General features: G+C 43.9%; 1 protein-coding gene across 5 annotated transcripts in view; it reads right to left on the bottom strand.

Annotated features, from left to right (window-relative positions):
- The window catches only part of SLC25A38 (solute carrier family 25 member 38), an 85,789-nt gene that overhangs the window by 8,531 nt on the left and 59,451 nt on the right, over window positions 1-17,807 (bottom strand). For all 5 annotated transcript variants that reach the window (XM_030206906.1, XM_030206914.1, XM_030206880.1 and 2 more), the window contains exon 6: window positions 10,470-10,636. In XM_030206906.1, coding sequence (XP_030062766.1) covers window positions 10,470-10,636 — 167 coding nt within the window. The remainder of the gene's footprint in view (window positions 1-10,469; window positions 10,637-17,807) is intronic.

Here is a 17,807-nt window from a genome sequence, read left to right as displayed (position 1 = left end):
ACAGTGTAACCCGAATTCCCAATTTATCTTGTACTTGGGCTATTAAATTCGTCCAGAACTTGTGGATCACCGGGCACTCCCACCATATATGCCAAAATGTACCCTGTGCCCCACATCCCTGCCAACAAGTCGACGTCCCTGATTTAAATATACGGGACAGCCTGTATGGCGTAAGATACCACTGATAGAGCATCTTATAGCCATTTTCCACCAGTGGTGTCGACACCGTAAAGGTCAGTAATGTTTTAAAAATCTTTAGCCATTTTTCCCGTGGATATTGAACCGCTAGTAAAGCTTCCCATTTTTTAATATAAGGAGTCAGGGGGAACGAGTGGTGCAGTAATGCTTTGTAAATTCTAGATATTCCGCCTTTCCCTGCCCCAGAGTCCATGGCCTGTTCTAATTCAGTAATTTGTAAGGACAGGTCATCCTTGGCTTTCCGTTGTATAAAATCTCGGACCTGCATATAGTGAAAGTTATCCCTGTCCACCAGCCCATATTCCTCCTTCAAAGTGTCAAATGTGCAGCAGTTTCCCTCCTCCCAGAATTGGCCTAGTACTCGCAATGATGCTGCCGACCACTGCCCATATACACGCTCCTCCCGACCCGCTGAGAAATCCAATGCAAAGGTTATGGGGGTATTTAAGTGATACTTCCGTCCCAGAAACCAAGTTGTTCTGCAACTGATCCACTCTCTCAAAGCCACCCCCATTTGGCCCTGAACTCCCTGTATAAGACTCTTCAATGACGGTATAGGGAGCCAAGGAGCCGCCCATAGGGGGATCCCTGTTAAACCCCACTGTGCCGCGTGTGACCACGGTCTGGTGAGTCCTTTCTGACCTATAACTAACATTTGGAATAATGATGCCCTATAATATAACCAAAAGTTCGGTACCGCCATCCCTCCGTCCTTTCTAGATTGATACAATACATTCCTAGCAACAAGCGGGGGTCTTTTCCGCCAGATAAAGGCGAAGACCTTTCGATGTAGCATCTTAAAAAAAGTTTTCGGGATTTGGATGGGAATTGCCATAAACAGGTATAGGAGCTTGGGGAGTATGGACATTTTCACCGCCACGATTCTTCCCATCCAGGACATCCCCAGCCCACCCCACCTTTCTAATTCCGTGAATAGAGCTTGCGTTTTAGGGACAAAATTTGCCTGAAACAAATCCATCGTGTTCGGGGTTAAATTAACCCCTAAATAGCGTATGGCCTTTGATGCCCATTTAAATGGGAATAGCGGCTGCAAGCTCTCCTGTAATCCTGCTGGGAACTGCATAGATAAGAGTTCTGATTTCTGTACATTAATTTTTAGGCCTGCTACCTTATCATATCTTTTAAGAATATCCATCACTGCACGCATAGACTCTTCAGGATTTGCTAAAGTTAGAAGGACATCATCCGCATAGAGCATGATTTTAGTGTCCTGGCTCCCCATGTTTATGCCCTGAATCCGTGGCTCTTGTCGAATCATCCGTGCCAGCGGTTCCATAGACAAGACAAACAGCAAAGGGGACAGCGCACACCCCTGCCGCGTGCCCCGGAACAACTCGAACGGAGCTGTACTCCTACCATTAATTTTTAATTGAGCCAGCGGTTTACGATAGAGCGCCATGACCCAATGCAGAAACTGCCCGCTGAATCCTGCGCAATCTAGCAACTTAAAAAGAAAGGGCCACAGCACTCTATCGAATGCTTTTTCTGCATCCAGTGACAGGAAAACCGCTGGCTGCCCTATCTGCTGTATTCTGTCCAATAAATATTGTGCTTTTCTAGTGTTATCAAAAGTCTGCCTAGTTGCAACAAAACCTGCCTGGTCCTCATGTACCAGGCGTGGGAGCACTTTTTGTAGTCGTGTTGCCAGGATAGTGGTGAAAATTTTATGGTCAGTTCCCAACAGGGAAATTGGGCGGTAAGATCCACAACTCTGAGGATTCTTATTGGGTTTGAGTAACACCACCACACTCGCCAACCTCCACGAGTAGGGGAATGTAGTCCCCGTCATGATATTATTAAACACACGAAGTAGCACCGGTGATAAAATGGCTCGGAAGCACTTATAAAACCGATTGCCAAAGCCATCTAGCCCTGGTGCCTTCCCTCCCGGCAATCCCTTCATAACTGTTTCAATTTCCTCCTTCTCAATAGGGGCCGATAACATGTTCCGTTCCGCTTCCGTCAAAGTGGGGAAATCTACCATCTGCAACAATGTGTGTATTGATCCCTCTTCTGGGAGGGATTCTGGCTGGTATAGCCGCTTATAGTAATTCACAAATTCTCTTTGAACGTCCTCCACCTGATCCCAAACCCGACCTTCCTCATCTTTTATGCTATTAATATTATTGCGGTTAACTAATTGTTTTAATTTGTATGCCAATAGCTTACTAGCTTTGTTGTTAAACTCATAATACTCTTGCTGAACCCTTTGCAGCTGTTCCTGAATGCTCCTATTTTCCAAGGCTGCCAATTGCTCTATGTAAATCCTTAGTATCAAGACGATTTATTGTGTCTCGCAGTGCTATTTCCTGCTGTTTAACATCTTTATTTAAGTACGTTTGTAAGGATATCATTTTACCACATATCACGACTTTTAGGGTTTCCCACAGTATCTCGGGTGTGACATCAGGTGTATCATTTATGCTAAGAAATTCTTTTAATTCCCCTTCAATTACTTTCACCTGTTTAGGTTCATTTAGCAAGCTGTCCGGAAATTGCCAAATTCTCCTCCCATCCATCACCCGTCTACCTCGCAATGAAAGAACCACTGGAGCATGGTCAGACCATGTACGTGTCTCTATTTCTGTAGATATAACCTGTAGCATTAAACCCGCGCTGCCCATCCACATATCAATTCTGGAGTGTGTATTGTGAGAGGCTGAGTAACATGTGTAATCTCTTTCTGCACCATGTAGAGCCCGCCATATATCCACCAATCCCCAGATATTCAGGAAATGGATTAGTCGGCTACGCTCCGCCTGTGCGTAGTGCGTTGCCTCCCCTGTATTATCTACCCTAGGGTCCATAGTGGTATTGAAATTACCTCCCAACAATACCTCTCCCTGAATGACCTTTACCAGTCGAGAGCTGACCTTTTCAAAAAATTCACCCTGTGCTTGGTTAGGAGCATAGATGTTCACTATTGTATACAATTGGCCCTCCAGTTTGCCCACCAACATCACAAAACGTCCCCCATTGTCCCTTGTCACATCAATAGTGTCCCAGGCCAATCCCTGCTTCAACAATATCCCCACACCTGCTGTCTTTCTCTGCAACCTATTGGATGCCAGATATTGTAACGGGTAACGTGGATTACCCAACAAATGTTCATGTCTCTCCAATAGGTGCGTTTCTTGTACCAGTATAATATCTGCTCCTATCCTACTGGCCTCTTTAAAAAAACTCTTCCGTTTTTGTGGAGAGTTTAGGCCACGGGCGTTGAATGACATCAGTTTTATCGCTGCAGTCATTGGTCTAGCCAGAAAAACAGCACTATTAATCCTTTCATACAATAAGTCCCCCTCCCAACAGCATTAGGATCCTTTCTCTTATGAGTTACCCCAGCACCCCTCCCCCTACCCCCCCTACCCCTTTGCATCTAGTGGGAAAACCTATTCCCACCCATGAGTTGAGAGAACGGTGACCCCCCGCATGCCCACCCAGCTCTATGATAAGATTATATATATATAGAAATACAATTATAACACCCCCAAATCAACTTCTGCGAAAGTATAGCCTAACATATTCTCCAACAAATTAGATTAGCACACTCCCTGCCACATATTATTACTCAAGGTCCGTCTTTAGCTGTAGGACTCTGCTGCTGGCTGGGTTGATGCCTGGTGAGTCGCCCCTTGCCTCTGGTCACCCGTGTCCAGCCTTGGCGGGTCAATCGCAACACAGCATTTGCAGTATTATCCACTCTTTCCGGCACTGTCTCGACCTCTGGCCAAGTAACTCTAGCTTCCTCCACAGTCCGGACACGGCGCCATTTTCCATCCATGCTGTAGGCCAGAGCGAATGGGTATTGCCATTTGTAGGGTACATGTTGATCACGCAGGTATCTTGTGAAGCTCCTTAAGGCCGCCCGTCGTTGCAAGGTCGAAGGCGCCAAGTCCTGGTATATTTCAATCGGGATCGTATCCCACTTAAGATCGTCCGTTTTCCGTGCTTCCCTCATAATGGCCTCCTTGATCTTATAGTCCGAGAGGCAGGCTATGATGTCTCGAGGTACATTTGCGCGAGCGCGTGACAACACTCTGTGTGCTCTATCTATCTTTATATCCTCCGGGGCCACCACATGCTGTTCGTCCGACAGAAGCATGCTCGCTATCTGTTGAACAATCTTTTCACAGTTCAGATACTCTGCCTATTCAGGGATACCCCGGACCCGGATGTTCGAGTGTCTACCTCGATTCTCCAAATCTTCCACTCGATCTAATAGTGCATTGTAGATTTCCTGTTGTTCCTTAAAAGCTGTGTTAATTGTGCTTAAAGCCTCTTGCTTCTCATCTACTCGATCGTCCACCTCTGCCACGCGCCAGCCCATATCTGCTATTTCGCCGCAAAGATCTGCAGCTAGTTTTGTGATGTCTTCGCGCCCGCCTTTCACTTCCTCTCGAATCTCCATGAGGAGGGCATGGAAATCGCTCACCGAGAGGTCCACGTCTCCCGCCATTCCACTCTTATCAGCCTCCCGGGTAGCGCCTGCGGCCTGCGCCGATCTCAGCCCAGCCGCCATCTTGCCTCCCTCCGACTGCGGCTGGTAGGAGAAAGCTTTTAAAGTTTTGCGCGGCCCAGATGACTCTTTGCCGGCCATGAGTGCACTCGCCAAGGCTTCCGACGCTTTTATGAAGGTAACCTGGGGAGAATAAATCACCGCTGTTGTTTAAGAATGTGTTATTTCTCGCTGGGCATGCAGAGCTCTTTGCTCACGCCGCCATCTTGCAGTGTGACGTCACCGCTCCGCGAAGTCAAAGTTCTTGATGGTGCCAAAAGAAGGGCACAAAAAACATGTACGTGTGCCCTAAGAGGGCCGCGACGGGAACGAAAGGAAACTTAGAAGGGAAAACACTAAGAAAATAAGTATATTCTTTTTTTTTTTTTTAAGAAACAGCTCCACAGAGCAAAAAACTAAAAGAAAAATGAAAGACCGCGTAACGAAGGCTCTTTTCAGGGGCACACAGAGAAAGACCGCAGGCAGTCTCTCTCTTACTGCGGAAAGAAAAGAACTATCAGGACTCTCGTGTGATGGGTGGGAAGAGGGCCGCGGCTGCGCGCGCTCGAAGGCTCTAGCAAGCTTTGCTGCTAGGAAGATTTCCGTTTGGGGGGGAGGGGGCTGCCGTGGACATCACCCAGTTGTGAGAACACGCAGCCTGCTTGTCCTCAGAGAAAGGAAAAGTCCATAGACCATTATTAAAATGACTTGGGGAAAATCCACTGCTTATTTCTGGGATAAGCAGTATAAAATATATTGAACTTTTTTGGGATCTTGCCAGGTATTTGTGACCTGGATTGGCCACTGTTGGAAACAGGATGCTGGGCTTGATGAACCTTTGGTCTGTCCCAGTGTGGCAATACTTAAGTATATGTACTTATGAAATGGTAGTGCTCTATAGAGCTGATGAGCACAAACCTATGAAAGCTAAGTTCCCATTTTCCAGCTTGATGATATAAATAAGTTATAAGGAAATTTTACAAAATAACTTTGAAAAAATTTGGTGATAAATAAAAGTTTTTGATAAAATAGATAAAATGTAAACAATTGCAGTTAGAAAGGTGGGAGGTTTATCCGACTTGTGATGAGACTGCTCAGTGAAAGGGTCTAGGTCCAATGACTGATAAATGTCAGACTGAGCTTCTGCAGTCTCTTCCTCCCATCTTTCACTACTATGGTGAAAACATGAGATATAAAATATCATCTGCGACTTAACTCTTGTCAGTTTGAAGGTAGCTAATTTAAAAGTAAATATCTCATTTCTAACCATCACACTTTACTACATCAGTCTTACCAGTTAAGTTACCCTGCAGAAACTTGAAGTTTTATTTTATCTAACTATCCATAAAAACTTATTCATCTCAGCACACTTGAATGAGACAGGGTTTGTGCAGTTAGAAAGGGATGCGTTAATGGACCCTGCCCTCTGCTTATCAGCAGACACAGTTCTGCCTGGGGTCTAACACAGCAGAAATTTCCTATCATGAGTTCAAGATAAGACATTACAGAGAAGCCCAACAGACTCAGGGATAACTCTTGCACACATGTGGCTGTAAAGCAATATTTCTGATTACTTGGGGCACAAGTTTTATATCAGACCATGAAGTAGGGATCTCTTAGCCCTAATAACCAGAACTAGCTTTGTATATTCCATTCCATGTATTCCAATTTAAGTAGTCTACAAGGTGTCTCCCATTTTCATGCTGTGCTCTAATAATTAATCCAGTGAGATGCTCCCACAGAGGACGGAGATATCCCCTGCCTTTAAGAAGCCAACAGTACTACAAGCATGGAAATAAGTCTGGTGCATTATCGGCTAGAGTTGTGAGGCTTTGGAAAGCACAATCTTTTTGTAAGCAGGATCAAAGATTGTTTGCAGGTTTGATGAATGCCCAGAGCAGTCATTAGCTCTGTATTCATTAGACATTTTTATTCTTTACACTCTTGAAGATACATGCTCTGAGCTGAAGTGCAGCTCATTTTAGTAACGGTTACCGCACCTTGTAACTGACATGTTCACTGCCTCTCTTTTGCAATTTAAGGATCAGAAAAATAATGGGCTCTCTTTCCTCTGAGATAAGCTCTAAATAAACTTTGATTAGAAGTCTGTCTAATCACCTTAAGTTTGCTAGAATCATTTAAAGAACCTAATTTCTAGTGACAATCTTTCCAACACAATTCTCACAATAATACATAAAAAAAGAGATGAACATTAGATTGCAACCTGTATTCATCCAATATTGTTCATTAATATTAATATGTTGGAAAAAAAAGTGTTATACGTTTGTTGGATTTAATTTACAGCAGTAGTTCTCAAACCTGTCCTGGGGGAACCCCAAACAGTCAGGTTTTCTGGATATCTGCAATTAATATTTGAGAGACTGATTTGCATGCACTGCTTCCACTGCATGCAGATCTCTCTCATGCATATTTAGAAAATCTGACTGGCTGGGGTTCCCCCAGGACAGATTTGGGAACCATTGCATGAAAGGAAGGCCATCAACAGATATCACCAGAAGTTTATTCTATACAATCCATTCCTATCTACATCCAGAGCTATAATCAGTCTTGGGCTCTTGATAAGACTTTCCTCCTATCCATTTAATTCCTGGCAAGTTTGGGCTACCTCCTGTTTAGATCCAGCCAATGTATTTTAATCCATTTATCTTTGGAAATGAGCTATAAGAAATATACTTTTTGTAAGTGCATGTGACCCAATCTATCCACTATCAGATACAGTTTGTTGGGTTTGATGGATCTTGGTCCGATTCCACATGACTTATGTTAGCAGCATGTGAAAAACACACAAGGATGTGAAGACTTATAAGGCACTGTATCATTTGAAGCAAGCCAATTCCACCTCCACATGATATAAAATCAGCCCAATTCAACAAGAATTCAGGTGCAATTAGCATTAGTGAGATTTATGCTGAAGAGTTATTTGGCAACCCTTGTAACCACTTTTAGATCTGTTTACATACTGGGAAACCAAATTCCTTGTTGAGCACTCTGCATTGTTTGTCCTTCCATATCACTATGCTTCCAATTGAAAATGTGAACAGCTGACTTTTTGTTTGTTTTTCTTTGATATCCTGAAGTATTTTGAGTCTATAACTTTCTGTCCAAATACAAAACATGTGCAGAGATACAGAATCACAAATGCTAATCTAAGTGACCCCTATGAAAGTCAAAATCAAAAAAGTCACACAAGTGAAAAGGAGGAAAAAATATCTTCACAATCAACCACCTTGAACAAAAACATTTAAGTGGTTGTATCTTATTAGATCAGTGGTCTTTTGAAAAAAAAAAAAAAAAAACCCAAAACCCTACAACTATTTTATTTATTTATTTATTGCACTTGTATCCCACATTTTCCCACCTATTTGCAGGCTCAATATGGCTTACAAAGATCTGCTATGGCATCGCCATTACAGGGTCAGAGATACAACTGGTATTACAAAGAGATCAAGGATGACAGAGAAGGACTGGGCCAACCTTGAAAGAAAGACGTCGTTTAGAGTTTGGTTGGGGTGGTGAAGTGTAATAGTTAAGTTATGGATTCTCGTGGTAGGCCTTGTTGAAGAGATAGGTTTTTAGAGATTTGCGAAAGTTAGTTATTTCGTTAATTATTTTCAGTTTTGTTGGTAGTGCATTCCACAGTTGTGTGCTCATGTATGAAAAGCTGGTCGCATGTGTTAGTTTGTATTTTAATCCTTTACAGCTGGGGAAATGTAGATTAAGAAATGTGCGGGCAGATCTTTTAGCATTTCTAGGAGGTATGTCGACGAGGTCTAGCATGTAGGTCGGGGCGTCTCCATAAATGATTTTATGAACAATCGTGCATATCTTGAACGTGCTTCTTTCTTTGAGTGGGAGCCAGTGCAGTTTCTTTCTTAGGGGTTTTGCACTTTCATATTTTGTTTCTCCGAATATGAGTCTGGCTGCGGTGTTCTGGGCTGTTTGAAGTTTCTTGATAGTCTGTTCTTTGCAGCCAACGTATAGTGCGTTGCAGTAGTCCAGGTGGCTTAGTACCATTGATTGTACCAGATTGCAAAAGATGGATCTAGGGAAGAAAGGTTTTACTCTTTTAAGTTTCCACATGGCGTGAAACATCTTCTTAGTTGTCTTCTTCACGTGGTTTTCAAGTGCGAGGTTTCGATCAATGGTGACTCCGAGAATTTTCAGTGTGTTTGAGACGGATAGGGAAACATTTGGTGTGGTTATCGTGGTGAATTTGTTTGTGTTGTATTGGGAGGTGAGTATAAGACATTGGGTTTTTTCTGCGTTGAGTTTTCATTGAAATGCATCCGCCCAGGAGTGCACTATTTGGAGGCTTTGGTTGATCTCGTTGGAGATTTCCTTAAGATCATGTTTGAACGGGATGTAGATCGTGACATCATCTGCGCATATGTATGGGTTGAGGTTCTGATTGGCTAGTAGCTTGGCTAGGGGTATCATCATTAGGTTAAAGAGGGTTGGTGAAAGGGGGGATCCGTGGGGAACTCCGCATTCGGGTTTCCATGGGGTGGATATATTCTCATTAGATGTTACTTGGTATGATCTTGAGATCAGGAATCCTCTAAGCCAGTTAAGAACGTTACCTCCCACTCCAAAGAATTCTAGGATATGTAGTAGTATTCCATGGTTGACCATATCGAAGGCACTGGACATGTCGAATTGTAAGAGGAGTATGTTGTTGCCCATTGCAATTGTTTGTTTGAATTTATTCATTAAAGTCACTAGTACTGTTTCAGTGCTGTGGTTCGACCGGAATCCTGATTGAGACTCGTGAAGAATTGTGTGTTTGTTTAGGTAGTTTGTGATTTGTTTCGTCGCTACGCCTTCCATTAGTTTAGTTATCAGCAGGATAGATGCTATCAAGTCTGTGGCTACAAAAACCTTCAATCATTAAGTTTCAGTCATCAATCTTTATATCATAAGCACTGCCATACTGGGACAGACAGAAGGTCCATCAAACCGAGTATCCTGCTTCCAACAGTGTCCAATCCAGGTCACAAGTACCTGGCAAGATCCCAGAACAGTAAAACAGATTTTATACTGCTTATCCTAGAATATGCAGCGAATTTTCCTAATTCCATCTTAATAATGGCTTATAGACTTTTCTTTTATGAAATTATTAAAACCTTTTTTTAAACCCTGCTAAGCTAACTACTTTTGCCACATTCTCTGGCAATGAATTCCAGAGTTTAATGACTCGTTGAGTGAAGAAATATTTTCTCCGATTCATTTTAAATGTATTACTTAGTAGCTTCTTTGCGTGCTCCCTAGTCCTAGTATTTTTGGAAAGAGTAAATACTATAAGTTATAGGTTAAAAAAAGAAGTAAAAGAAGGAAAAACTCTTGCATGGTGGCAGACAGATGAGATTACAGACTGCTACTGCTTTAGTGTACAAGGATGTCTTTTTCTTGGCAAACACATATTATTAGGTTGGGTTTACTTATAACAAGCCCTTTATTCTACCCAGTGTCAGTTAGTGTCTGATAGACTTCTCTCTCAGTAAACTATTACAGCTCCATATACCCTTAATGTTTTCCATTTCCTCACCTGAGATTACATTTCCTAGACTGCCTGTGATACAGACATACTAGAGGTAGCAAAATGCTCCAAGGATGAGCCTTGCGGAAGAGATTATTCATATCTGTCATGGCTGAAATGAGAGGCTTACCTCAAGGCTGTTAAGGAACATTTGAGAAGGAAGCATTCAGAGACTATATTCAACTTCAGATGTACCTTAAAGATGAAAGCCACAGCTTGGCCTGTCCACTGATGCTTCTCGGGTGCCAACTGCATGTGTGTCTTGATGACATCAGCAGGCTGTGTTGTAACTGATGCGCAAACACCAGCCAAGACTCCACAGCTGAAGTTCACCAATGGGGCGAAGGTTGGGTCCAGCTGATCTGAGGGGGAGCAAGAAACAGACTGAGCATCACTGATTGTCCAAGTTTACTCAAAAACGTAGGGTAGGAAGGGGAAATTTTGCATATAAAGGAACACTGCTGTCCTGAAGGATGGTGCTATGCTGAATGTTCAACAGGAGGCATTCTACACAGTGTGTAAAAAAATTAATCTGTAAGATAGTTCTTCTGTCAACGAGCAGGATTGAGGTAGGAACGCTCATGATTGAGGTAGGAACGCTCAGAATTTAGTGTAAAGTTCAGCACATGTATGGCTCTTGCCAGGTGCTGTGGTCTAGAGGATGACAATCTGAGCTTCGGCACTGAAATCGACCCAAAATCCAGGTTTGGGTTTCCAATTACTACTACTACTAATCATTTCTATAGCACTACTAATGTACACAGTGCTGTACACATTATATGCACGTTACTTTCTCTGTCCCTAGAGGGCTCACAATCTAAGATTCTGTACCTGGGACAATGGAGGGTTAAGTGACTTGCCCAAGGTCACAAGGAGCTGCAGTGGGAATCGAATCCAGGTTACCTGGATCAAAGCCCACTGCACTAACCATTAGGCCACTCCTCCACTCCGCCGAAAATGTCTGTGCATTTTTGGGAGAAACCCCAAACTGTAGTCCTGTTCCCCACTGCCGCAATCCAGTCTCCCCCCACCCAGCTGCCCACCACTCCGCCCACCTTAGGCATACCTTGAAAAGGCCCTGGTGGTGTAGTGGTGTCTTCAGGGCAGGACATCCCAAATTGCTTCTGCCCCCTTCCTCAATGAAAAAAATGGCAGCCATGACTTTCCGCAGCAGCCACCATTTTGGAATTGGGAATGGCCTGAACAGGAGGATGCTGCTCTGGCCAGTCCCAATTCCACAATGGCATCCGCAACTTCCCACAGCAGTCCTGGCCGCCATTTTTTCAGTCACTGTGATGTACTAGTATTAGGAGACATTAACCTTCACCTAGAAGGCCCAAACTCAACAAGTGCACGGGAATGTAAGGAATTCCTCCATTTATGGGACCTTAAATGGCCTCATATCCAAGCAACCCACGTCAAAGGACACACACTCGACCTACTCTCACACAAATTCTCAACAGACGAGAACTTAGCCATAACAGATCTTAAACGGACAGAAACACCTTGGACTGATCACTACAAATTAAACTTATCCCTACAATGGCAGAAGAAAGGATTACACCAAATACATCCTACAGCACTAGAGGTCAAATAGACACAAAATCATTCTGGCAATTGATAAACAACAATGAATGGTCAGCACAAACGAACTCCACATATTACCTCGTGGGATGGGAAAAAAGATGCATGTGTGTACTAAATGATATAGCACCATTACGAACTAAAACCTCACGAAAGCACAACACAACCCCATGGTTCAACGACGAACTGAAACAGCTAAAGACACAATCCAGGAAACTTGAACGTGCATAGAGAAAAAAACAAAAACGAACATACACTAACCACGTGGAAACAATCACAAAGAAAATACAAATACGCGATAAGACAGACCAAAAGATCATACTACAAAACTCAAAGAGGGACAGATTACAAAAACATGAACAAGTTATACAAACTTTTGGACAAGCTCCTAGACATTAACTCGGTCACTACATTGAATACAGACATTCCATCTACGCAGTACACTATCTCAGAATAACACTGACATTGAAAGCTTCCTTAATGAGCTAGACCCAAACCCAGGAGAATACACGGCTGACCGAACTTGGTTAAACTTCACCTAACTGTCGATGGAGTTGCCCAGGCGGTCAGTAGGTTCTCCACCACCCAGTGCAAACTTGATACCTGTCCCAACCAGTGCCGTAGCAAGGGCGGCTGACACCCGGGGCGGGTCGCCGCTGCGCACCCCCCTCGGTGCGTGCACCCCCCCGAGCGCATTCTTACTGGCATAGAAGGCGAGGGACGGGCGGGAGGGCAAGTGCACGTCGCTGGGCGCTGCGTCGGCTCCGCTGGTTCCCTGCTCTCTCTGCCCCGGAACAGGAAGTAACCTGTTCCGGGGCAGAGAGAGCAGGGAACCAGCGGAGCTGACACCCCCCCCCCCCTTCAGCAGCGTGCACCCGGGGCGACCGCCCCACTGTCCCCCCCCCCCCCTTCCTATGCCACTGGTCCCAACTATCTAATGAAATCAGCCCTAGACCATTTCATAGTAGACCTCACATCCCACTTAAACTACATGCTTCAACAAGGTCTTCCCTAAGGAAAAAGGCAATATCTTACTCACATCAATACCAAAAGATACCAAGAAAAAAACAAACGAAATCACTAACTACCGTCCAGTAGCATCCATCCCACAGACAACCAAACTAATAGAAAGCATGGTAGCCAAACAACTTACAGAATACATAAACAAATTCTTCATACTACACGAATCGCGGTCTGGTTTCCGACCCCTCCACAGTACAGAAACAGTACTAGTCACTCTCCTAGCCAAATTCAAGCAGGAAATAGCAATAGGCAAAAACACTCTCCTCCTCCAATTCGACATGTCTAGTGCATTCAATATGGTAGACCATAATATACTAATAAGATTACTAGATAAGTTTGGGATTGGAGGAAACATACTTAACTGGATCAAGAGTTTCTTAACTACAAGAACATATCAAGTAAAGTAAAACGCAAACATCTCATCACCGTGGAAAGCAGATTGCGGAGTACCACAAGGATCACCACTATCACCCATCCTCTTCAACCTAATGAAGACCCCACTAGCCAAGTCCTTAACCCTTTTCTATATGCAGACGATGTCACAATACACATACCTTTCAAATCTAAACCATCAGAAATCACAGAGATCAAGATCAGCTTGAACATCATTGACTCCTGGGCAATGGCATTCAAACTAAAACTCAATAAAGAAAAAACACACTGTCTCATTCTCTCATCCCAATGCAGCGCTGCCCACCCCACAACTATTAATACCCCAGACTACTCCCCTCCCATCTCAGACAGCCTGAAAATCCTCGTCATTACTATTTACCGCAACTTAACACTTGAGAGCCAAGCCACAACCACAACAAAGAAAATGTTTCACACAATGTGGAAACTCAAACGTGTGAAACAATTCTTCCCGAGGGGAATATTTTGCAACATGATTTATTTATTGCACTTGTATCCCACATTTTCCCACCTATTTGCAGGCTCAATGTGGCTTACAAAGACCTGATATGGCATCGCCATTTCAGGGTACAAAAGATACAATTGGTGTTACAAAGATAGCAAGGCGATATAGTCAAGCAGTTATAACAGAAGACAGTCAGAATAAGGGAGGAGTGGTGGAGTGTTGTAGCTAATTATGGATACAATTATTATGATACAATCAATGGAACTAAGCCATGTGGTCTACTGCAGCGGAATATATGCGGGATGCAAAGAACAAATCTTAAAGGTTACAAAATCCTACGTTTGTTTGTTGCAGCCGCCTACAATGTTGGGGTGGGGACAGGAGGGGAAGCACTTGCAAAACCACATGTCCACAAAGTGAAGCAGCAAGACCATGCTTTCAAAATAACTATGAGTGAAGCATGAAAAACACATCATTACTGCCCATCTGCAAGACTGCTTCTCACTTGATTTCAAAACTAAGGGCCCTGTTTAATAAGGCACACTAGCGTTTTTAGCTCGCGCTAACCCTAGAGGCACCCATATATTCCTATGGGTGTCTAATGTTAGTGTACGCTAAAAACATTAGTGCGCCTACAGCGCAGCTTAGTACACAGGGTCCTCAGTTTGATAAGCACTCTTATATGTATTTTTTTTTACATAGCAACGGGGGAGGGGGGAGGGGGGAGGGCTATGTCTCTGGCCCTGTCTAGCTGAACTACAATCAAGAGTGAATTAAAAAACAACATTCACACAACAAAATCGTTCAATCTAGAAATCAATTATCTCATAGCAGTAGGAAAAAGATCTCAGAAGTCGCAAAGAATTTTTATCCACCCAGTGAATCACGGGTTGGGATAACTATTTTTTAGTTGTAATGATTTTTTTTTTATTGATGAGGTGAAATAACCAATGCAAAAATATGTTACAAACTCATAGAGTAGTGGCAGTATCAAACACGAATATGTCAACATTTATAAAGCAAGAATAATACTGTCCCATCATCATTTCCTTACTAACAGTGAAAGAACCCCGGTCCCTATTCCCATGCCCATTCCCCCTTCCCCTCCCCCCAAGCCATTGCGAAACCTAGAGGAAATCATACCTTGTTCCCCAAGGAAAATTACCCAGGAGACAGTGTTCCTTCTGATCTCCTGGGACCAACCCAGCTCAAATATAAATCCCGACTGAACACCCTCCCTCCTCTATGTCCCCCTTACCCCACCCTCATCTCGTATGCTGCCTGGGATAACTATTTTTAAGGGATGTATCAATCACGGGTCAAAAAAAACCCCTCCTTCCTGCCACTGACTGCTTTTATGCAGATTATCATATACAAAATCTATATTTAGTCTAAAGAATTTTTTTCAGGGAATAAAGCAGCTACACATAACCCATATCCCATAGTGACACTTATCTGTAGCAGGTGGATCCCAACAGACGCCCATTTCACTAAGGCTTCGTCAGGGGATCGCGTCCAGTAGTCACTATCAAACATCAGCATACATGGGTGTTGCCTCCCACTCAAGTCACTAGTTGAAGACACTGCTGCTAACCAGGCCTTTTTTTACCTTCCCTGCTGATAGTATTGAAAAGGGATTGACAGGGAAGGAGGTCATGCAAGGTGTTGAGACTGCAGAGGGGTCCAAGTATGGGCTTCTTTGCATTCAGCGCACGCTGTTTGGCAGGGCTGCTTCGTAAAAGGAGCCCTTAAATATTTTGTAATTGAACATTTCTCCCAGTTTGCTGCTGTTAATCCCTTTGTACTTTTTTCAGCTCTCTATGGAAAGAAAGGATCTGTTTAGTCAAATATTTTTTATACTCAGTATGATAAAATTTCCTCTCTCATCATTGTCTTCATATTTCTCCAAACAGCCTAGGGATCTCTACATGTTGTTGATTATGTCTTGCATGCTCTTCCCTCCTTTTTTTTTTAAATAGAAATTTCTGAAAACTTCTGTCTTCCATCAGCCGTCTTCCAGACAGGAGAGCGTTCTACCCTATTAAATCTAAAGCAGATGTTAACCATTGCAAGATCTGATATAGCCAACGGATACCACCTTGGGAAACAGACATTCCGTAACCAATACATAGTTTAATCAACCCCATGTATTAAGATCTCTTGCTAGGTGCATATTATTTACTTGTTAGGTGCAATATGCTAGGAGTCCCACCCTGTGTACCATATTTCCTCCAAACATCCCTTTGAAATCCCTCAACAATCCAGGAAAGGGAGACATTTCTGTCATATATATTATCCCCTGGATTCTATATATCACGTTTAGTATTTTGTGCCAAAATCTAGGCGTATTCTATAACAACATGCATAACTTAATTGGCTTAACAAGCTAATTGGCGTTCATAACAGGTCTTAACGAGAAAGAGCACTAATGAGCAATAATTAGAATTTACACACACACACAACTTGCTAAGCGTATTCTGTAATGCACTATGCCTAAATTCTAATGTGTGCAGCCAAAAAGGAGCGTAGTTATGGGTGGGGAAATGGGCGTTTTGTGGGCACTCCAAAATTCACACACATTTGTTATAGAACAGAGAATGACACGGGGATGGGGACAGAGCCCATGAGGATGGGGATAAACTTTGTCCAATGTCATTTTCTACTTTGAAGGCTGTTAATTAATTGGACAGTTATTTATGTTCGAGTGATGCAGGCGATGATGCTTTCATTTTTTGGAAATCATGCAAAAGTGCTGGCCACAACTGGCAAAATTTGCATGGGGATCCTCTACATTCCTGCTATCAACACATCTTTTGAGAAGACATTCTCTATTGCAGGAGGGACTGTGGAAGACAGGACAGCTAGACTGAATCCTGAGATTGTTGGTGACGACTTATTCATCCACAGATTTAAAAAATCATAACAGTCCTTCATAAGGCATATTTCTCCCCCACTAGGGAATACTGAATGGGTTGTATTTTGTACCCCTGGACATTTTAACTGGGTGGATTAGGATTCCTTGGGGTAGTAGAAGTCGGCTATTGTTGCGGTTGGAAAGGTAGAGGGATTTATAAACAACAGTTACACAGCACATTGTTCCTTTTTATACTTTAATAAAAAGAGTTAAATATATAATCACTAGTAAAAAAAGGCCCGTTTCTGACACAAATGAAACGGGCGCTAGCAAGCTTTTCCTTGGAGTGTGTATGTTTGAGACAGTGTGTGTGACAGTGACTCTGTGATAGAGAGAAAGTGAATGTGCGAGTGTGTGTGTGTGACAGAGAGAGAGAGAGTGAGACTGGGTGCAAGTGTGTCTGTGAGAGAGACAGTGTGTGTGTGAGAATGAGAGTGTGTGCCAGGGGCCCCCCCTCCTCTCTCCCAGTTCCAGGGTTGTCCCCCCCTCCCTCCCTCCCAGTTCCAGGGTCGTTCCCTCCCTCCGAATTTCAGGGTCGTCCCCTCCCTCCCTCTGAATTTCAGGGTCACCCCTCTGAATTTCAGGGTCCCCCCCTCCGAGTTTCAGGGTCCCTCTCTCCGAGTTTCAGGGTCCCTCCCCTCGTACTTGCTCCCATTGCGTGCTGGTGGGTCGTGTGCTCTGGTTAGCGGGAAAGGGCTTCCTTGCTTACAGTGGACTTTGCCATTCCCCCCCCCCCCCCCCCCGAGTTTTTAGAAAAAATGGTGCCTATGCGCCTCTCCTGCCTGCTTTCCCCATCTGCGTGGTCACCTTACTGCCCTGAAGCACTGTTCTCCCTCCAGCACCGGCGAGTCCCATAGTCAGTGCTGTTTCAGGGTCCCTCCCTCCCTCCCTCCGAGTGTTCTTCCCGCTGTGCTACGGGCGCCTGATTGCTGCGGCCTGGCTGCTGCCGGCCGCCCTGCTGTTTCCCATCGCCATCCCCGCCCACTCAAAGGACAGCCCCACCCCCAGGGTTGTGGCCACAACGGCTACGGTGACGTCAGCCTGTGCTACGGAGCCTAACAGACCAACTCAGAAGAAGTCACGGACACAGGCAGCAAGACGCATAGAACGTTGGAGGTGAGAATTATTATATAGGATAAGTGTTAAAGGCTTCTTA

This window comes from Microcaecilia unicolor, chromosome 1 (assembly GCF_901765095.1).
Source record: "Microcaecilia unicolor chromosome 1, aMicUni1.1, whole genome shotgun sequence".
In the NCBI taxonomy this organism is placed as follows: domain Eukaryota; kingdom Metazoa; phylum Chordata; class Amphibia; order Gymnophiona; family Siphonopidae; genus Microcaecilia; species Microcaecilia unicolor.
The sequence above is the reverse complement of the archived record's forward strand: the minus strand, read 5'-3'. Positions and strand labels throughout refer to the sequence as shown.